The sequence below is a fragment of the Drosophila serrata genome, unplaced genomic scaffold (genome assembly GCF_035046125.1).
Source record: "Drosophila serrata isolate PLE 108 unplaced genomic scaffold, ASM3504612v1 contig_382, whole genome shotgun sequence".
Taxonomy (NCBI): Eukaryota; Metazoa; Arthropoda; class Insecta; order Diptera; family Drosophilidae; genus Drosophila; species Drosophila serrata.
The window spans coordinates 7,569,053-7,585,822 of NW_028257280.1; the positions used below are offsets into that span (position 1 = coordinate 7,569,053).

A 16,770-nucleotide genomic window follows, 5' to 3' on the forward strand; every position below is an offset into this window, starting at 1 on the left:
AACGGTGAGATGCGTCATTTTGTGGCAGTTTTTTTTTGTTTTTTCCGCAACAGTCGTCGGCCTGCATTTCAATTAGCTGCAATTAGTTCAGGCTGTGGGCCAAAAGCCACAAGCCAAAAGCCAATTGCCTCATTGGCTAAGTGAAATTTAGATTAAGTTAAAGCGGAGTTGCGCTGCCTGGTTACTTAGTTACGCCCCACGGGGTTAGGGACAGGTTAACACGGGGCCTTCCAGGCGCGAAACGTGAGGCGGCACTTTGCTTAATGCGAGTACTTATAGGTAATTGTATAATTTGCGTAACTCAAGAACTAGTCAAGAACTAGCCAAGAACACAACGCGACCTTGGCTGGCCAAGCTCACGAGCTGCAGCCACCAATTTTGTTAAGATGCCACTGCCACTGCCGTTTTGCAAAGTCACAAGCTCTTGAGTTTTAACCACACACAACGACCGCCAATGACGGGCATTTAGTCAGTCTTTTTAATTCCATCTTGGATTTTTCAATAGCACATTGCCCATTATCGAGGAAGGCTTCAGGTGTCATTGAGGGAGTTGCATTTTGGCACTTGAATCTGCAATTTGCACAGTGGCACTCGGTTCTTGATTCTGGAAAAATTGTACTACAAATCACTGAGCTCACTGAGCTAACTAATTTTCAATATTTTGCGTACTTACCTGTCAACTTAAATCAGTAAAACTGGATTTTAATAGATCGCTGTAAGCTTATGCAAACACTTTAACTCATAGCTCTTACTTTCATTTCCAGCTAAGGGAAATTTCCTCTGTTGATTTACGGAAAAAAGCCGGCATTGTTTTATATTTATTTATTAACTAACATGAGGTAATTATGGATTTTCTATTTATTTTAACACTTTAACTAAAGGAAAATAAATCGTAGGAAAAATCCCCACTTGGCTTATTTACAACTTTTGTGGATCATAAAATCGTGTAGTGACTTTTTTACTAGGAAATATTTTCACCCGAAGGTAATTGTTTTCTTTATGATTTACGATATAGTATAGGAATATACATTTCTATTAAAAACCAAAGGAAATTGCTGTTTTTAGAAGTTTCAAATTAAGAGAATAACTAATTCTTGTTCTAATTTGATGTCTTTACTTTGAAAGTAATGTTCTTTAAGTTTTAGGGTTAAGGTATTTACTTTAATTTAGCTGAAATTATCCCTTAAAGGTGTGTGATTTACCATTATTATTAGTTTACCATTCAGCAAATGACATACAAATATTGAACTTTAATGGCTCTTTAGGGGGCACGTGTTGAAAATAAACTCTGCCATTATGCTGATTGATATCGAAAGCCATAAAATCACGGCATGTTGATTTAGTTTGGTTTTCGAGTGTACTGCGATTACTGCCACTTGGCCAGGGAATCCACTGGAAACGTGAGGTCGGGTTAACCGGTTCTAGCCCAGTCTGCCAGTGAGTAACCACTATGCATTGGATGATGCCCCACTATGACCTTCAACCGAGTTGCCACAGGGGGCCAAGATGCCGATGACGATGGCGATGGGGATTGCGATGACTTTGCCAAGACTCTTGCGGTTTTAGACAACGCCTTTGGCAGATGGCAAACAATTTTAGTGGCCGCCACTAAACCGAATTAGACACAACACATTTCAACTTTGCGCCGTGGCGCGTTGGTGTGAAAACCCGGCAATTATGAGCGCGAAAAAACTGTCAACACACTCGGTCTCTTTTTCGGGGCCTTTTTCTTGAACTATTTGCCCAGCGACTCGACAAAGAATCGGGCAATTATTGAAGCGTTTGCTGGCCAAATATTGATGCGGACTAAACAGCTATTAAATGTCGGACACGCGGCAGGAAAATGCTTGGAAAGATAGAAAAAACCAATTAGAATCTGTGACCAGTTCGTCAAAAAGAGTTTTGAATATGCATAGATATATATAGCATCGCTATATCGCAAGGCCGAAGTGGCAAACTGGTTGACTGTTTGGCATCTGACATACATCGCGTTATATATGGCCCAGATCCGGAGTGAATTAAGAACGTTATATAATGCCGATTGGAAAACATGTTTCCGAAGAAGCACTTCATTAGCAGGCCAGTTGAGAGACCGAAAAAGAAATCACCGAGCGACGTGCCGAGCTCACTTGAGCGATGTCTTAAGCCGCTTGACCTGCGGTCATAAACTTGGCAAAAAACAGAAATACTAAGAAACCTGGCAAAAATCTTGTGAATCTACTACATATTACGTTTTCCCGGCAGCATACGTGAGTGGAGCCGGGGGATTTCCCCTGGTTTTTCGATTACATCATCGAGGAAAGTGCAAGTGAACTGGATCTATTCTAGGTGATGGTAGAAAAATCTATAAACAACGCTGCCCGACGGCCACGCGCCGAATATTACCAATACGCATACTTGTATAAACCATGGAATAGGCGACCCCGGCCCCGTATATCCAAGATACAAGATCCGAGCCGATCCAAGTCGATCCATGACGATCCATGACGATCCAAGCCGATCCGAGCCGATACAGTCCGAAGCGAAGCCTGAAGCTAAAGAATCGCCGACTTCGGCGTGGAGAGACGCTTTAAATTTCGGTGTTGTTTAACTTTTGAGGCGCTGTCTCCGCCTGCTCTCTCAGCTCGGTTCAGCTCGGCTTAGCTCAGCGTCTCAGCGTCTAACGATCGATCCAATCGCGGTGCCGTACGAATTCTTTGGACTAGGCGCTTAAAAAGCACTGCCCGACGCTCTGATCCCTCATACGCCGTGCATTCATCGCGCCTCGTGGACGTGCCGTGTGTTGTGGCCAGAAAAGCGGAATAATTACCACAGATCCTTGTCGTGGGACTGTGAAACGAACTCTGTGTGTAAACAGTGATCAAGTGTTTTGTGAACGATTTCGAATTGATTGGATTTTAGTGACCCTCCCCCCTCCTGCGGATTTTCCACACAATTTTTTTGCCGCAACTCAATCCTTAAAGGTGAGTGTGAGACGACAATCAGAGAAGAGTTTTAGTTCAATTGAGTCACAAAAATAGTTTTGTTGGCCCGCACTTTGCTTTGCGGAAGTCATCGAAACTATCGTTAAAATCAGCCAAATTTCAAAATCAATCGATGGCACTTCATCAGCACCTCCAGGCTGTGTGATTCACCTATAGGAAATAGCATTCCATAAATCAGCTTAATATGTTTATGAAAAGAACTCTATAAAGCCGCTGACGCAAGTCCAAATTGAGGAGCCAGTGACGCCTCACGTAGCCCTCATAATACTAAAATTATGCTAGCCTTAAACAGATCGAATGGAATTCTATGTCCGATCCAGGAGACTCTGATCGAACCCGATCTCTTTGCTCTTAGCCGCACGCGCTAATTGCGAATGCGGCTTAAGTAGGCGATAATGAGTATGGATGCCACGCATAATGCGGCCATAAGCATATTAAATCGGGCATCTGATATATAGCTGAATAGATGGATAGATAGGCCCGGAGATTTTTTAGACGCGCCCAGACCAGAGTCACGTTCCCACTTTCTGTTCTGGGTGCGAGTCTGGGTCCGGCCGGGTGCTTTTCGTATGCGCCAAACGTCGCCGGCTGCGTGCGCTGCCCGATTCGATCAATGGAGGAGCTCTTCCCGTGGTATCAATCACAGTCCGGCATTAGATTTGAGTCAGGTCCCAGAGCTCACTGCTTTCGCAATATATTTATTACAATTCCCCTGTCCGATCTGTGACGTGGTTAGCTAGAGATCGTCTTGGCAGACGGAGAACCTAGGCAAGATCCGAGATCCAAACCCAATGTGAAGTCACGCCAAAACCCCACAAAAAACCCGTTGGCAACATCAACCTTGATCGGTCTTCGGAGAACCCGAAACAAAAGCAGTTCTATACATAAATTTATCGCGGTTATTTAACTATGCTAATATTCCGGTAAGGATGATTGAGCGTTGGACTCATCCACGGCGAGATTGGACCTGGGTCTGAGCCCATGTGCCAAAGACCGCCCGAAACTAGTTTGATTCTGGCAGCGCGTGGCACCTGCATGACATTAGGCAGTGCCGTTGCCATTGTCTTTTGGCTTTTGCGTATCCTACACTGGCAAGTACTCCCCACTATATTAGCTCATGGCTACAATTGCCTTACAATGCCAAAAGGCCAGCCTGTATTGACCGCGCGAATAAAATTCAAAATACACGACTTGCCATTGAACCGCAACGAGTTAATAGCTGGAAATCTATGCGCCAAGCTAGAGCTTCAGCAACTAATAAGAATAGTTTGTTTTCGAGTCGGTGCGAATCATGCAACCACTCTGAGGTCAACTGGTTAGCCATCCATTCTATCAGTCTAGTAGAGAGTTGAAGATCGCTTGTTGGAAGTGGGTTACCCACCAGGTGGTGCCACATTTTCCAAGGCACACACAGTATTCAAAACACATAAATTGCAAGGCTTACAAAAAGCAGTGCTGGATTGCAATTCGATGCCAATGAACCACCAAGGCGTATGCGTAATATTAATCATTGAACCCTGCAACCCTAGGCCTACCTTAGCTAATACATAATTAACAAAGCTATTTAATGAAGTCTAAATCGCAATTGAAAAGTAACACAAGCGGGGTCCTATTTTCCAACTTACTTTGTATTACATACTTAGGAGTGTCGCAACAAATTTATACAATTTTCCAACCTGTAAATGAATAGACATTTCTAGTTCTTTATCGTATTTATAATATGATCGAAAGTTTTTTTTAGGTTCCAAAAGTTATCGAACTTTTCTCAGGTTTTCAGTTTAAGATTCTTGGGTTCATAAACTAACCTTTTCTGGTTTTCAATGTTTAATAAAATTAGATTTGATAGACCCCCAAAAAAACGTTTGTAAAGAATGGATATGCAAATATATCATTCGCCGTGTACAACATAAAAAAAAAACAAAATTATTGATTGTTTTCTGCGGGGATTTTGTTGCTTTGGCTTCGGATTCCGTTTTATTCGGAATTCTCTTTTCGCGCTTCCGGCTTGCTATCTTTGTATCAGTTTCGAGTATCATTGAGGCTGAAGGTCGCTCGAGCAGCTCTCTTACCTGGTTACCTGGCCATTGCTGCTGGCCAACCGCTCGCACTCGCCTCAATTGTGGTCCATAATTAGTCGTGCAGCTGGGGATGCCTTCCAAATCTCGAGAGAGAGTGAGAGAGCCGCCTCGAAGCATGCCCTGCATGTTAATTAGCACCCACTGATTGATGGCTTCTGTGAGCTGTTGAGAAGACAAAGGCGTCTCGTATGACAGGTCATAAATCAGGACGGAAGCTGTGGAATACCAATACCTATATCTATATGCATCTTTTTCCGCTTTCGCTTGCAGATGACACCCAACATAATAGGCAGTACTTTTATATTGGCCGAGACGGCCATTGCCGATGGCAATAACAACAAGATGGCCGCCACACCCGCCGCTACGGCTAACACTGTGGCCACTCCTGCCCCAAAGGTTTCCAAGAAGGTGGAGAAGCCGGCGGAGAAGCCCTATGAGATGGAGATTGTGTGGCGCAACGTGGGACTCTTTGTCATTCTCCATTCGATGGCCCTGTACGGCCTGTACCTTGTCTTTGCGGAGAGTGCCTACTTGGAGCTCTTGCCAGGTGAGTTTGGTGTCAATGGGTTGCGTAATATCCCTTGCTAATTCTGTACTTCCCCCACCTATATAGTGTACTTTAGCATGGTCCTTGGCGGTCTGGGCATTACGGCCGGAGTCCATCGTCTGTGGTCGCACAAGGCCTACAAGGCCAAGACGCCGCTGCGCATCTTCCTCATGCTGTGCCAGTCGCTGGCCTTCCAGAACAGCATCTGGGAGTGGACCCGTGACCATCGTGTGCACCACAAATTCACGGACACACACGCCGATCCCCACAACTCCCGTCGCGGCTTCTTCTTCGCCCACATGGGATGGCTGATGTGCAAAAAGCACCCCGATGTGACCAGCAAGGGCAAGCAGATCTCCATGGAGGATATTGAGCAGGATCCCGTTGTCATGTTCCAGAAGAAGTGAGTTCGAAGCTGGAGAGTTTTTTCTAACCGCGTTTACTGACTCCTTTCCATCTAACAGAATGTACTTTGTGGTGATGCCCATCTGCTGCTTCGTCCTGCCCATGATCTTCCCCTACTACGTGATGGGTAGCTCGCTGCGCGTTTGCTTCTTCACCTGCTCCATGCTGCGCTTCTGCCTGTCCCTGCACTTCACCTGGTTGGTGAACAGCGCTGCCCATTTCTACGGCATGAAGCCCTACGATGTGAACGTGAGTGCAATGAACAACAAGCTGGTCTCCACGCTGACCATTGGTGAGGGATGGCACAACTACCACCACGTCTTCCCCTGGGACTACAAGGCAGCCGAGCTGGGCACCTACAGCTTCAACTGGACCACTGCCTTCATTGATCTGATGGCCAAGATCGGTAGGTTATTTAAATTTCTCATCGTATTTGGAATAGATTCTAAGGATATACCCATTCTTTTCACAGGACAAGCCTACGACCTGAAATTCGTGTCCCAGGAGATGGTGTACAAGCGAGTGCTCCGCACTGGCGATGGCTCCCACATCGCCGCCCTGCTGGATGCTAATAACAACAATGCCATTCCCACAAGCGAACTGGTTGCCCATCTGGACCATGAGCTGGAGGAGCACGCCATCTGGGGATGGGACGACAAGGACATCAGCGAGGAGGATCGCAAGGGGGCCAATGTGGTGAACAAGGAGTCCGAGTGCAAGCAGGACTAGGGTGTGGGTCTGCTGAAGCGGTGGTTAGCCCAAACGAATAGCCTTCTTGCTGCCACATTGGGTCTGCAGTATTTAATTATATTAATTGCCTATTCTCCGTACTGCCTACGCATAAGTGGTGATTGTTTGCAACCTGAAAAGATCTACATAACACCGATGGGGGGTTTCCCCCTGGGGAGTCCGATCCTGCGACCCGATGACGGCAAGAAGCATTTTATATATCAATGGCTTCAATTCCAAATATAACAATCAACTGAAAAAAACTATTCGAGATTAGTCAAAGCAACTTGTTCGCAGCAACAGAGCCCTATAAATACCCCTAAAAAGTCCCCACAGTCCCCCCCTATCCCTAACTCTGACCCTATCTATTGATATTTGTATATTTACGCAAGAGGTTCTAGAATTAAGCGTACCTACTAAGCCCTACTTTAAGCATCGACTTTTATGTGTGTGTACATTGTGTTAGTTATTTAGGTGAAAAACGAAATATTTAGGTTCAAGCCAACAATTGTTGAAAATTAAAAAAAAAAAATTATAAAAAACTAATATGCTGTGGTTATATATTTGGGGAGTGTTTTTGGTTTTAAAATGGTTAGTTTACTCCTAAAGTTCAATGGAAAATAGAAATATGAGTTCAAAATCTCAAATAGTTAATTGTTACCTTTTCCAAATACCAACTTCGATTTTCAGATCAATTCAAAAGCTTTGAAGAAATGAAGCCACAACACAGGAGACAGCCTTTATTGGAATAACTGGGCCAAGGGATTAAGGACACTAACTGTAGCTTATGTGCTGCTCCTCGTGGGTGTTGAACTGCGTCCTGGCGGCGTACATTAAGGCCGCCATGAAGGCTCCATTGTTCAACACGAGCGACAAAATGGTGGCCATCTTCAGAGCCGGCAGTATAAAAGGAAGGAGACTGCCCAACAGGACGACAGGAAAGATTAGCATGGGCACTGCCACCTGCATCATGGTCACCTTGTATGAGTTCTTCTTTTTGCGCTTTCCCAAAATCCCTCCGCCACCGGCATCTCCACCTGCCACGCCACCTCCGCCACTCAAACCTCCTTGCTGCTTGGAATCGCCCTCCGGCTCTGGCTCATAGTTTTCCACGCTGCCACTGTTGACCCCACCGCCGCTGATGGAGGGCAGGTTGATCAGGTTCAGGTCCATCTCCTCCGTCTCACGTCTCCGGGCACGTCCCATCCGAGATTTGGGAGCTGCAAGGATAGCGAGTCTTATTTTATTAGAAACAGGAAAAGAATAATAGCTCAGGGAAGAAAAAGGTTCCACTTATAGATTTTATTATATATATTAAGCTAATCATAAAAAAAGAAGAATAAATAGGTAAGTTAGCCGAAGTTTAAGTACCCGTGCTATTTAAATATACAAGTCTTCATAACTTCGTCAAAAATCCATTAATTTCAAATCGGAAAGCTTTGTAATACTATTTTTATAAGCTTAATAAATCTGCATACTCAACATAAAATTAAAATTTTTATCAATTTTTGACAATTTTAACGATGTAACCCCTTTCCTTATTTGAAAAATTGATTTTTTTTAATTTTGTTTTTCTGCCGGAGATATCTAGAAAGATTCGCCTGTTGATGCTGATCAAGAGCATATATGAGTTATACAGTTGGAAATGACTTCTTCACTCATTTTTTGGCTTCTGACTGCTAGGAAATACTGAAATCTTTCTATTTTCATGAGAAACCCCTACTTATAATAATTAAATTCAAATTGTATAAATCGAGTTATAAAGTTCAGTAGCGGATAAAATTTTCAAGGAGTTCCATAAAGTTAAACAGAACAGATTAGTTAGTTGACTTCACCTTGAGTGGTCAAAAAGATCTGTATAGTAAAACATGAAACTTATTCTATTTCCGAAACAACATTCCAAAATAAAAGTGAGTATTCCTATACACCAGACAAGGTTAAGTATTTAATAGTTTACTATTTAATATATAGTGTTTATGAATGAGGAATATGGTTATGAAAATGTTAGCTTAACCCATAATATATATTTTTTGAGATGTCTAATTTTATTAATTATTCGTTCTATTAAAATCCCTTGCATAGACATCCCGCCATCAATTTCGCGCATGCGTTGAATATTTTGCCACGATCAAAGCTTAAAACCGAACTGGCAGAACTTGTTATGTTAGAATAGAGATACAATGTGTAAAAGTAAATAAATTAATAATTAAATTCATGGAAAAGAAATGAATGAATTGAAAAGCAAAATTTATAGCAAAAGGTCAGATATGGATGAAAATAATTTATAACTCAGATATGGTTTCATTAGCATCCTCCTTTCGAGGCACTTACCCTTCTTAAGCGAAAACTTGAGCTTGTTATCCTTGCTGGGCACAACCTTCACCAGCATTCCGTTGAGGAAGTGCAGCTTGAGGTCACGATGTTTGAAGAAGCGCTGAAAGTTGACCACCAGCCGCTGGTTGAGCTCCTTCTCGGACATGCTCAGGTACTTCTTGGACACCAGACTGCCCATCTGGGTCTCCTCGCCGAAGAACTGGTCCAGAAAGTCACGGGTCAGGTTGCCGGTGCTGGGCATCTTGGTTCGCTCCTCCATCTTCTGCAGCACATACAACTTGGTGCAGTGCAGCATGCTGAACTCGCGGAGACACTCGTAGATCCGCATTGGGATCGACGCCCTAAAGTATGACACACTGTTCGTGGCCGATTGACTGCGGCCCATAGTCGGGTTCGTGTCTTCACTGTGGACATCTTGGCCAAGAGCAAGATGTAGGCTGAGCAGGAGACAAAGGCTGAGTCCGAGCAGGACATGCCAGGACAAGGTCAAGGATCTTGAGGAGCCAGCTGTCATTTTCGAAGTACTTCTACTTTTCTTGCAAAACACAACACACAACTGCACCGCAGCAGTGACAGTGCAAAACTGAATGCATCGCTTGACCAAGAGCCGCCGTCATCCCAGACTATCGACTGCCTCTGACCACTACTTTCCTCCGGCCAGGCAACTGGTTTGCTGCTCCGCTGGATCGCCAACGCTCGGCTGGCTCGGCTCTTGGATTTAGTTCAGCGGGTCAGGCGGCGGCAGTGTCTCTTACCCACACCTGGCCCAGTTGCCTGACTTATGGCCAATGCATTCGATTGTTTACAGCCGAAATTCTGGCTCTAATCTCAACCAGAATCAGTTCTCTCGCTCTCTTCGATCTGTGCGGATCTGGTGCACCTGGCTCATGTTCCAGTCCGATGTCCACAACTGGGTCAGATGCAGTGCGTCTGCAAGTAAAAGTAACTCGATGCACCAGTTAATGGCTGAACACTAGAAATTTCACACCTCATATCGTCGGGGAGAACAGATCGCTAAGCACGAGGCACGTTAAAATTAGGTGTCTATGTTAACTATGTTGTTCTAGTCATAGAAATTAATAAAAGTTATAAGCTTAAGCTTCTATTAACAGTTTGATTTGGTTTATAAAAGAAAATAAAACAGTAGAAGCACTATTATATTTAAATAGGATATTATATTTAAATAGGATTATGTTGTCATAAGTAATATTAATTCTTATGATTATTATAAATATTTCTTTAATGTAATTTCTTATTTGTAATCTTTCCAATTTCAACTTATTACAAGTTTTTCTTTCATTCAAGACTAGGAACTATTAATTCTGGCTCATATATATTGCTGCTAGAGTATTTATTAGACGCGTTTCTTTTGTTGACAGACGACAAAATTGCGATAATTGCCACAAAGTGGAACAATTGAAGCCGGATTTAAGATGATCGATTGGCTGGATGACTAGAAAAGTGATTCGCTTTGAATTAAGTGCTGGCGGATCAAGTGAGAGTTAATTAATTAGTCTATAACCATAATGAGGCATGAGTGGCCGACTATCATATCGCCAAAGGAGAAATCCGTGCCTGGCTAATTATCGGTGTTGGTGTGTTGTTTCGCCCAACAGTGACCCATTTCGATTATTTTGGATTGGGGAAGAGTATCAATTGACTTTCTATATATACAGCCGACGTTGACGCTGCGGAAGAGCAGTTAAAAGAACCGTAAATCACGGAAGCCCTTCATGGAATTCGAAATGAGGTAGAAATTTCACTTTCCATAGCAGCGGATAAAGATACGCAATCAATCGAAAATCCATATCTATGGGTAGAAAATTTCAATTGCTGATTAATTATTTGTTTATTAAATATTCATCAAACCTCTTTTTTTCTCTTCTCTTTAATACTTTCTTAAATATTCAAAATAATTCAATTTCAAATTCGTTTGCCAAACATTTTTCTATTATTTCATTTAATTTCAATTTCACTTTAAAATTTCAGACAGCAGACTAATTTTCTTCACACATTCATTTTATATAAATATCATCAGAAAATTCTCTGCTGAATTTTCATTTCTGTCATAATTTACTTGCAATAAATAAATAAGTTAAATAAATAATTTAAACTAAACTTAAATTATTATTTGGTTGCATGCTCGCTGAGGCTGAGGTAAATGTGATTCCTTTCCAGCTAGCTTTCTCTCCTGGTTTATTTCCTTGTCCAATCAAAGGATGGGGATTCTTGTCCAGGATTTACCACTCCTTCTCCAGCCACACGGGCTGCTGGGTGTGAGAGTGGGAGTAGACCACGGGCACTGGAGCCGGAACGGGTGCAGCGGCATAGGCGGCAGCTGCTTGGACGGGGAGAGCGCGGGACAGCATCTGACCGATGGCCAGCACCAGCAGAATAACACCCACACCAAGACCCTTGATGGAGACCACTGTCAAGGCCGCCAAGAGGGTGGTAATAACGCCCACCACAAAGGCACCAGGGACCAGGGCAAAGCTGATGCGACGCAGGAAATGGTGGCCAAAGGTGCGACTCTCTGGAAAGGGAAAATACAGTTTAGAATACAAAATATTACTTATTTTTTGTTAGAATATATTTAAAGAAATGTTGAATATTGTTAGGGAGATGTCTGTAGAAAATCTCTATCCATTTGTCACTTTAGTTTTCGTTTTAAAGTTCTGTTTCTGTTAGTAATTTAGCTCACTTTTTATATAATATATATATATATTAAAGCTTTCTATGACAGATTTATATTTCTGATTTTAAGTTCACTAACCAGCCACATCTGACTCCGCCTCTGAGCTGTTGGCAGCCTGCTGCTGACTCAATCCTAAATCACAGGCCAAAAACAGGCACACGAGAGCAAACACAATCTTTTGGTTGGCGGCCATTTTGATTCGATTCGATGATAGTTTAGTCCTTTGAATTTGAGTTTGAGTTGAGTAACCGGTAATCCGTTTGATACTGCACTGCTCCGACACTGGTGAACAATTGAGTGGAGGGTTTACATTGACATTGGCTTTTATCGACGAGGGTCTGGGCCGGCCCACGGGTCGGCTACTTGAAATTCGACAGCCGGACATCGCGCAGCCGCAGCGTCGCACGAACGTGCGCCAAAACAAGCAAATCGTGCCGCATCCATACGGCTCGCACTGCCATCAGTTGTTGCCCTCGAATATGACTAGGTACACTGAGAAAAAATACTAAGAACATAATTGATATGTTCTTAAAACTTCGATTAGCACCAGCCGCTTAATTTCCTACTTTGTAGTTACAATTGCCATTTATTTATGTGATTAATTAATTCTTTATATTAGAATACTCTTTTGCAGTGCAGTGCTTTGAATATGCATACAATAGGTCGTCATTTTCACTCCCGGCAAGCGACCCTTTTCGGTCCCATCGCATTTGGTGGTGTAATGCATTGGAACTTGGTTGTGGACATGGACTTGGACATGGGCATTCTTTCACGACGCGTGCCTATATTGAGGGCAGCACCCAAGTTCGATTCGCTTTCATTTTTCGTCGCTGCCCGAGTATGATTTATCAGCTAATTAACAATAAGGTACTGCATTTTAATTTTAAATCATTAATCAGGGGGTACTAAGTCAGCATATAGCTGTATAACGGATTTTCATTGACAAATTGCTTGGCCCCTTGGCATTACAATTCACTTTCATTCACGGAATTCTTGAAAAAGGTGCCCATAGCTAGTGAGTCATTTATTTATTTTACTTTATACTTAAAATATTTAAGAGTATTTTTTGGGTTTTCTATTCCCAGATCTAGGTTATTTTTATACCCTTGCAAGGTATTTTAATTTCAGTCTGAAGATTACAATGCAGTGAAGGAGTCATTTCCGACCCTATACATCATATATATTCTTGATCAGCATCAACAGGCGAATCTTTCTCTCTATCTCCGGCAAAAGAACAAAATTTTTGAAAATTTTCGATATTAAAAAAAAGGAATTTTCATTTTGAATTGAGTATGCAGATTTATTAACCTAATAAAAACTACCATAGCAACGGTTTCTGAATTGAATTTAATGTATTTTTGACGAAGTTATGATGATTGTCATGATCAAACTGCAAGAATATACAACTTCAATTTCCTGAAGCTAGATTTTTCCCTTTCTTTTAATCGATCTGCCTCTGTTTTCCCTTAAAAGTACTCTATAAACATTTCTTTTATTGTTTATTATCTACTTCATACAATAATGAAATATAGAAGATTCGAAAATATATATTTTACCCTTACATTTGTATAATTGTGACTAAGCAATTACGTGATTCCCTATACGTTGTATTACCTAAGCTAGAAGGGATTAGCCAACTTTAGTCATTGTCCAAAGATAAGATTAGCTGCTGGCCAAAATTTATTATCGAACATTGTATTGTACGTGTATTTGGGGATATAAAAAACACGGCCACCACCACTCTCGGTCGTCCAGGTTATGGGGGAAATAAAGCCATAGCCATAGCCATAGCCATAGATACCGCAATTGTATTTGTTTCATTTTCTGCGAACTGGATGAGTATTTGACGGCTAATTGTGTGAAAGTAATTAAGAAGACCAAATAAGTAAAGCGGATTTTTCGATGATCGTCCATCGACTAGAATTTACTTTCTACTCTGGATTTTCAGACCGATCCGAACTCAATTTTGTCAACAACTTTCCCATGTTAATTGGAGGTATCTCTGCGGGGCAAAGAATGGAGCATGGATGGATCGAAGCCTTCGATGGCAAACCGTTAGCAGGCTATTTAGAGAGACGGCGGAATTATTTATGGGGGTCCAGGGGCAATTAGAGCTAAAAGAAATCAATGAGCGAGATCACTGAGAAATCGCAGGCCTACTCCAGATTTTCTTAGCGGGACAGCTAAGCAACGAGCTGAGCACAGCAATACAGACGTCGGTTTGGACGGCTGGCGGCTTAATTGAAGAGGATCCAGTGCTAGAATCGTGTTCTAGCCACTGGTAACTGGTTGCAGCGACAACTTCTCGGACTGCCAGTTGTCTGTGCTCAATTCCAATGCCAATTCCAGCCTCAGAATGCAGCCAGCTCTGGCTGTGAGGCTCTGGTGACGCTGCTCAGCCGCTTTTCCGCTGCTTCTCGGCTGCCGCATTTCCATCGCTTTCTTCGGAGTTGATAAAACGCTTGGCCGCCGCCGTTTGTGCCACATTTTGTGGCTGGCCATTGCAGCAGACACTCCGCAGTCACCTGGAGATGAGCAGCCTGGTGAGATTCCTTTTGCTGAGCCTGCTCTGCGGCTCGCTGGCCTCTGGCCAGGACAGTGCCAGCGGGAGTGACCAGCAGTTGACCTCCACCGGAGAGGCGGCCACAGCAACGGAGGCGGCCCGGGGACTGGCCAGCAGCTACGAGCCGGAGGACAAGCAAGCGCTGCGCAAGAACTCACACATTTTCATGGGCATCTACAAGAACTACAAGAGCACCTATCTGGGCAACAAGACGACCAGTGAGTACAAGAAGCGGCTAAGGGATCGTGTCAGTGCGCCTCAAATGGCGGGCAACGAGGCTCAACTGAGTCCGGTGGAGCAACCGGAGGCTGGTGATGTTCTGGCCGAGGAAATCCGCCAGGATGTCAATGCTGAGGCCTTGCTGGAGGCCCAAACCGAGTCGCCCAGTTACGATGACAGTGAAACGTCGGCGGGCAAAAAGAGGCGCAAACGCAAGCGCAAGGATCGCAACAAGAGGCGCGAGGAGTTGGATGCCGAAACGGATCGACCAGATGAGGCTGACCAGGAGGAGGAAGGCATTGAGCGATACCATGTGGGCCCCGGACTCAATGTCAGCCTGGACATGAGCAATGACATTGTGCACGTGAAGCTGGATGGCGAGAATCTCAAGGAGATCATAGCCGCCCGTTGGCTAACCTCGGATAACAGCGAAGAAGGTGGGTTTTTCCTGTGGCTAAAGTTAATATTAATTATTATAATTTAATGTTTCCTTAAACCTTAGGTCGCGGCAAGAAGTATGATATGATCACCAAGGTCCTGCCTCTCTTTATCCTGCCCTTCCTCATCCAGTCAGCCATCGTTCCCTTCCTGGTGACCAAACTTAAGCTTCTGCTGGTCAAGTCCATTCTGGTGGGCAAGCTGGCCATCTTCCTGCTGATAATCTCGGCCATCAAGAATGGAAACAAGATGGTCCAGAGCTACGAAGTGCCCTCCTACTGGGCCGGCGAGCCGAGCCGGAGATCTGAGCTGGCCGCCGCCGCCTCCTCCGCGGCTGCCGCCTACAATGGCTACCGGGTGGAGGGCAAGCCGACCACCTGGATCAGCTAGAACACGAGACCATCTCATAATGCAATAAGTTACGGTTCTAGGCTTTAAGTTCTTCGAAATAAAGATATGCACAAATCGGGTTGATTTACAGACTTCTCATTTGATAATTGTTGGCGTAGTAACTCGCTTCCTCTCTAGGAAATTACCCAAGAAACCCCAATGCCAAGGAAAGTGATTGCAAAAAAAGTTTATATAAATATTATCTTATGTGTGTTTATTGATAGCGTTTGTTGTGGCAATAAATAAGCGGTGGGAACAAATAAATTAACTTAAATCGTAGTTGAGTAATCTCTGCTGGGGCTCGACCAGCGCCCCCTTCCTCCTGGACTCTGACCCTGCTCGTAGCACTTAGTAGCACGTGTATTGGCGCTCCAGTTGGACGCACACGTCGCACTGCAGGCGGAAGCCCCACACTAGCTTGCAGTTGCATCGCCGCTCGGTCTTCAGGTGCTGGGAGCGGGCGCGGTAGCCACAGACACGGCACAGCTGCTGGCAGGACAGGCGCTCCTCCACCGAGCTGCTACGGTCCTTGGAGCACACGCGGCCACGGGTTCCCTTCCAGCGGCCAGTTGCCTCCGGTTCACAGTAGTTGGGCGAATCCTCCATGAACACAAGCGTGTCCAGGGGAATGTTTTGCCACATGATCTTCAGGTTGCTGCTGGTGCTGTCCAGTTGGATGGCATCATCGTACATCTTGAGCAGATCCTGTGCCAGGTTCTCGAAGGGCTTCAAGACAGCCACACACTCCTCCTCGAGGCATTGGCCTGGCGCTGGTCCTGGTTGCTTGCAGCGGCACTCCTGTTGCAGTGACTCCTTGATCAGGGCCCCCACCACCCGCTGATTGTGGGCAGAGGCTCCCGATCCAGATCCAAAGCGTTTCTCGTACTGCTCCAAAGCCTTCTCCGGCTCATGGGCACAGGGCACATTGAGGGCATTGTCCGTGCATCCGCATCCAGCGATGACCCCGTTGGCGCAATCCTTGGTCAGGGTATAAACAATGGCGGCCATCGAAATGGCCGTCACATAGACACCTTCCCGATCCGTTGTGGTCTTCGCCGGAGTGGTGGATCGCTTTACAAAGTCCGTCACTGGGCAGTTCCATCGCTGCCACTGGAAACTTTGCTGGCAACTGGCCAGACCCAGTTGTAGTCCCTTGGCGGTGATATCCTCCCAGGAGAGCGGAGCCTGGAACTGGGTGTACTGGTAGTAATTGATGGGCTCCATGACGCCGGCAAAGCTGCTGGCCACTCCCAGGAACAAACAGATTGTGAAGAGCATTTCGTCTTATTCGTTGTTGTGTGATATGTGTATTCAATGATGATGATGATGTTGTCTCTGTGACGTCGCTAGCTCGACTGAATGGTCAGCAGAGAGCTCGGCTGGCTTAT

General features: G+C 44.5%; 5 protein-coding genes across 5 annotated transcripts; 2 read left to right on the top strand and 3 right to left on the bottom strand.

Annotated features, from left to right (window-relative positions):
- Positions 1–812: 812 nt before the first annotated feature.
- LOC110184051 (acyl-CoA Delta12-desaturase) lies at positions 813–7,289 on the top strand. The gene is made up of 5 exons (XM_020952431.2): positions 813–2,963; positions 5,333–5,609; positions 5,676–6,012; positions 6,074–6,420; positions 6,487–7,289. The coding sequence occupies exons 2-5, from the start codon at positions 5,333–5,335 to the stop codon at positions 6,741–6,743; spliced, it is 1,218 nt and encodes a 405-aa protein (XP_020808090.2). The 5' UTR covers positions 813–2,963; the 3' UTR covers positions 6,744–7,289.
- A 170-nt stretch (positions 7,290–7,459) lies between these two features.
- On the bottom strand, positions 7,460–10,076 carry LOC110186121 (uncharacterized). The gene is made up of 2 exons (XM_020955174.2): positions 9,075–10,076; positions 7,460–7,963 (listed from the first exon to the last, which is right to left on the bottom strand). Exons 1-2 carry the CDS (start codon positions 9,589–9,591, stop codon positions 7,518–7,520), a joined length of 963 nt encoding a protein of 320 aa, XP_020810833.2. The 5' UTR covers positions 9,592–10,076; the 3' UTR covers positions 7,460–7,517.
- Positions 10,077–10,907: 831 nt separating this feature from the next.
- On the bottom strand, positions 10,908–12,065 carry apn (apnoia). Its single transcript, XM_020955284.2, has 2 exons — positions 11,851–12,065; positions 10,908–11,610 (listed from the first exon to the last, which is right to left on the bottom strand). The coding sequence occupies exons 1-2, from the start codon at positions 11,963–11,965 to the stop codon at positions 11,318–11,320; spliced, it is 408 nt and encodes a 135-aa protein (XP_020810943.1). The 5' UTR covers positions 11,966–12,065; the 3' UTR covers positions 10,908–11,317.
- Positions 12,066–14,284: 2,219 nt separating this feature from the next.
- Osi22 (Osiris 22) lies at positions 14,285–15,461 on the top strand. The gene is made up of 2 exons (XM_020955261.2): positions 14,285–14,991; positions 15,057–15,461. The coding sequence occupies exons 1-2, from the start codon at positions 14,304–14,306 to the stop codon at positions 15,380–15,382; spliced, it is 1,014 nt and encodes a 337-aa protein (XP_020810920.2). The 5' UTR covers positions 14,285–14,303; the 3' UTR covers positions 15,383–15,461.
- Positions 15,462–15,730: 269 nt separating this feature from the next.
- Positions 15,731–16,664, bottom strand: wntD (wnt inhibitor of Dorsal). The gene has a single exon (XM_020955183.2). The coding sequence runs from the start codon at positions 16,658–16,660 to the stop codon at positions 15,731–15,733; it is 930 nt and encodes a 309-aa protein (XP_020810842.2). The 5' UTR covers positions 16,661–16,664.
- Positions 16,665–16,770: the final 106 nt, after the last annotated feature.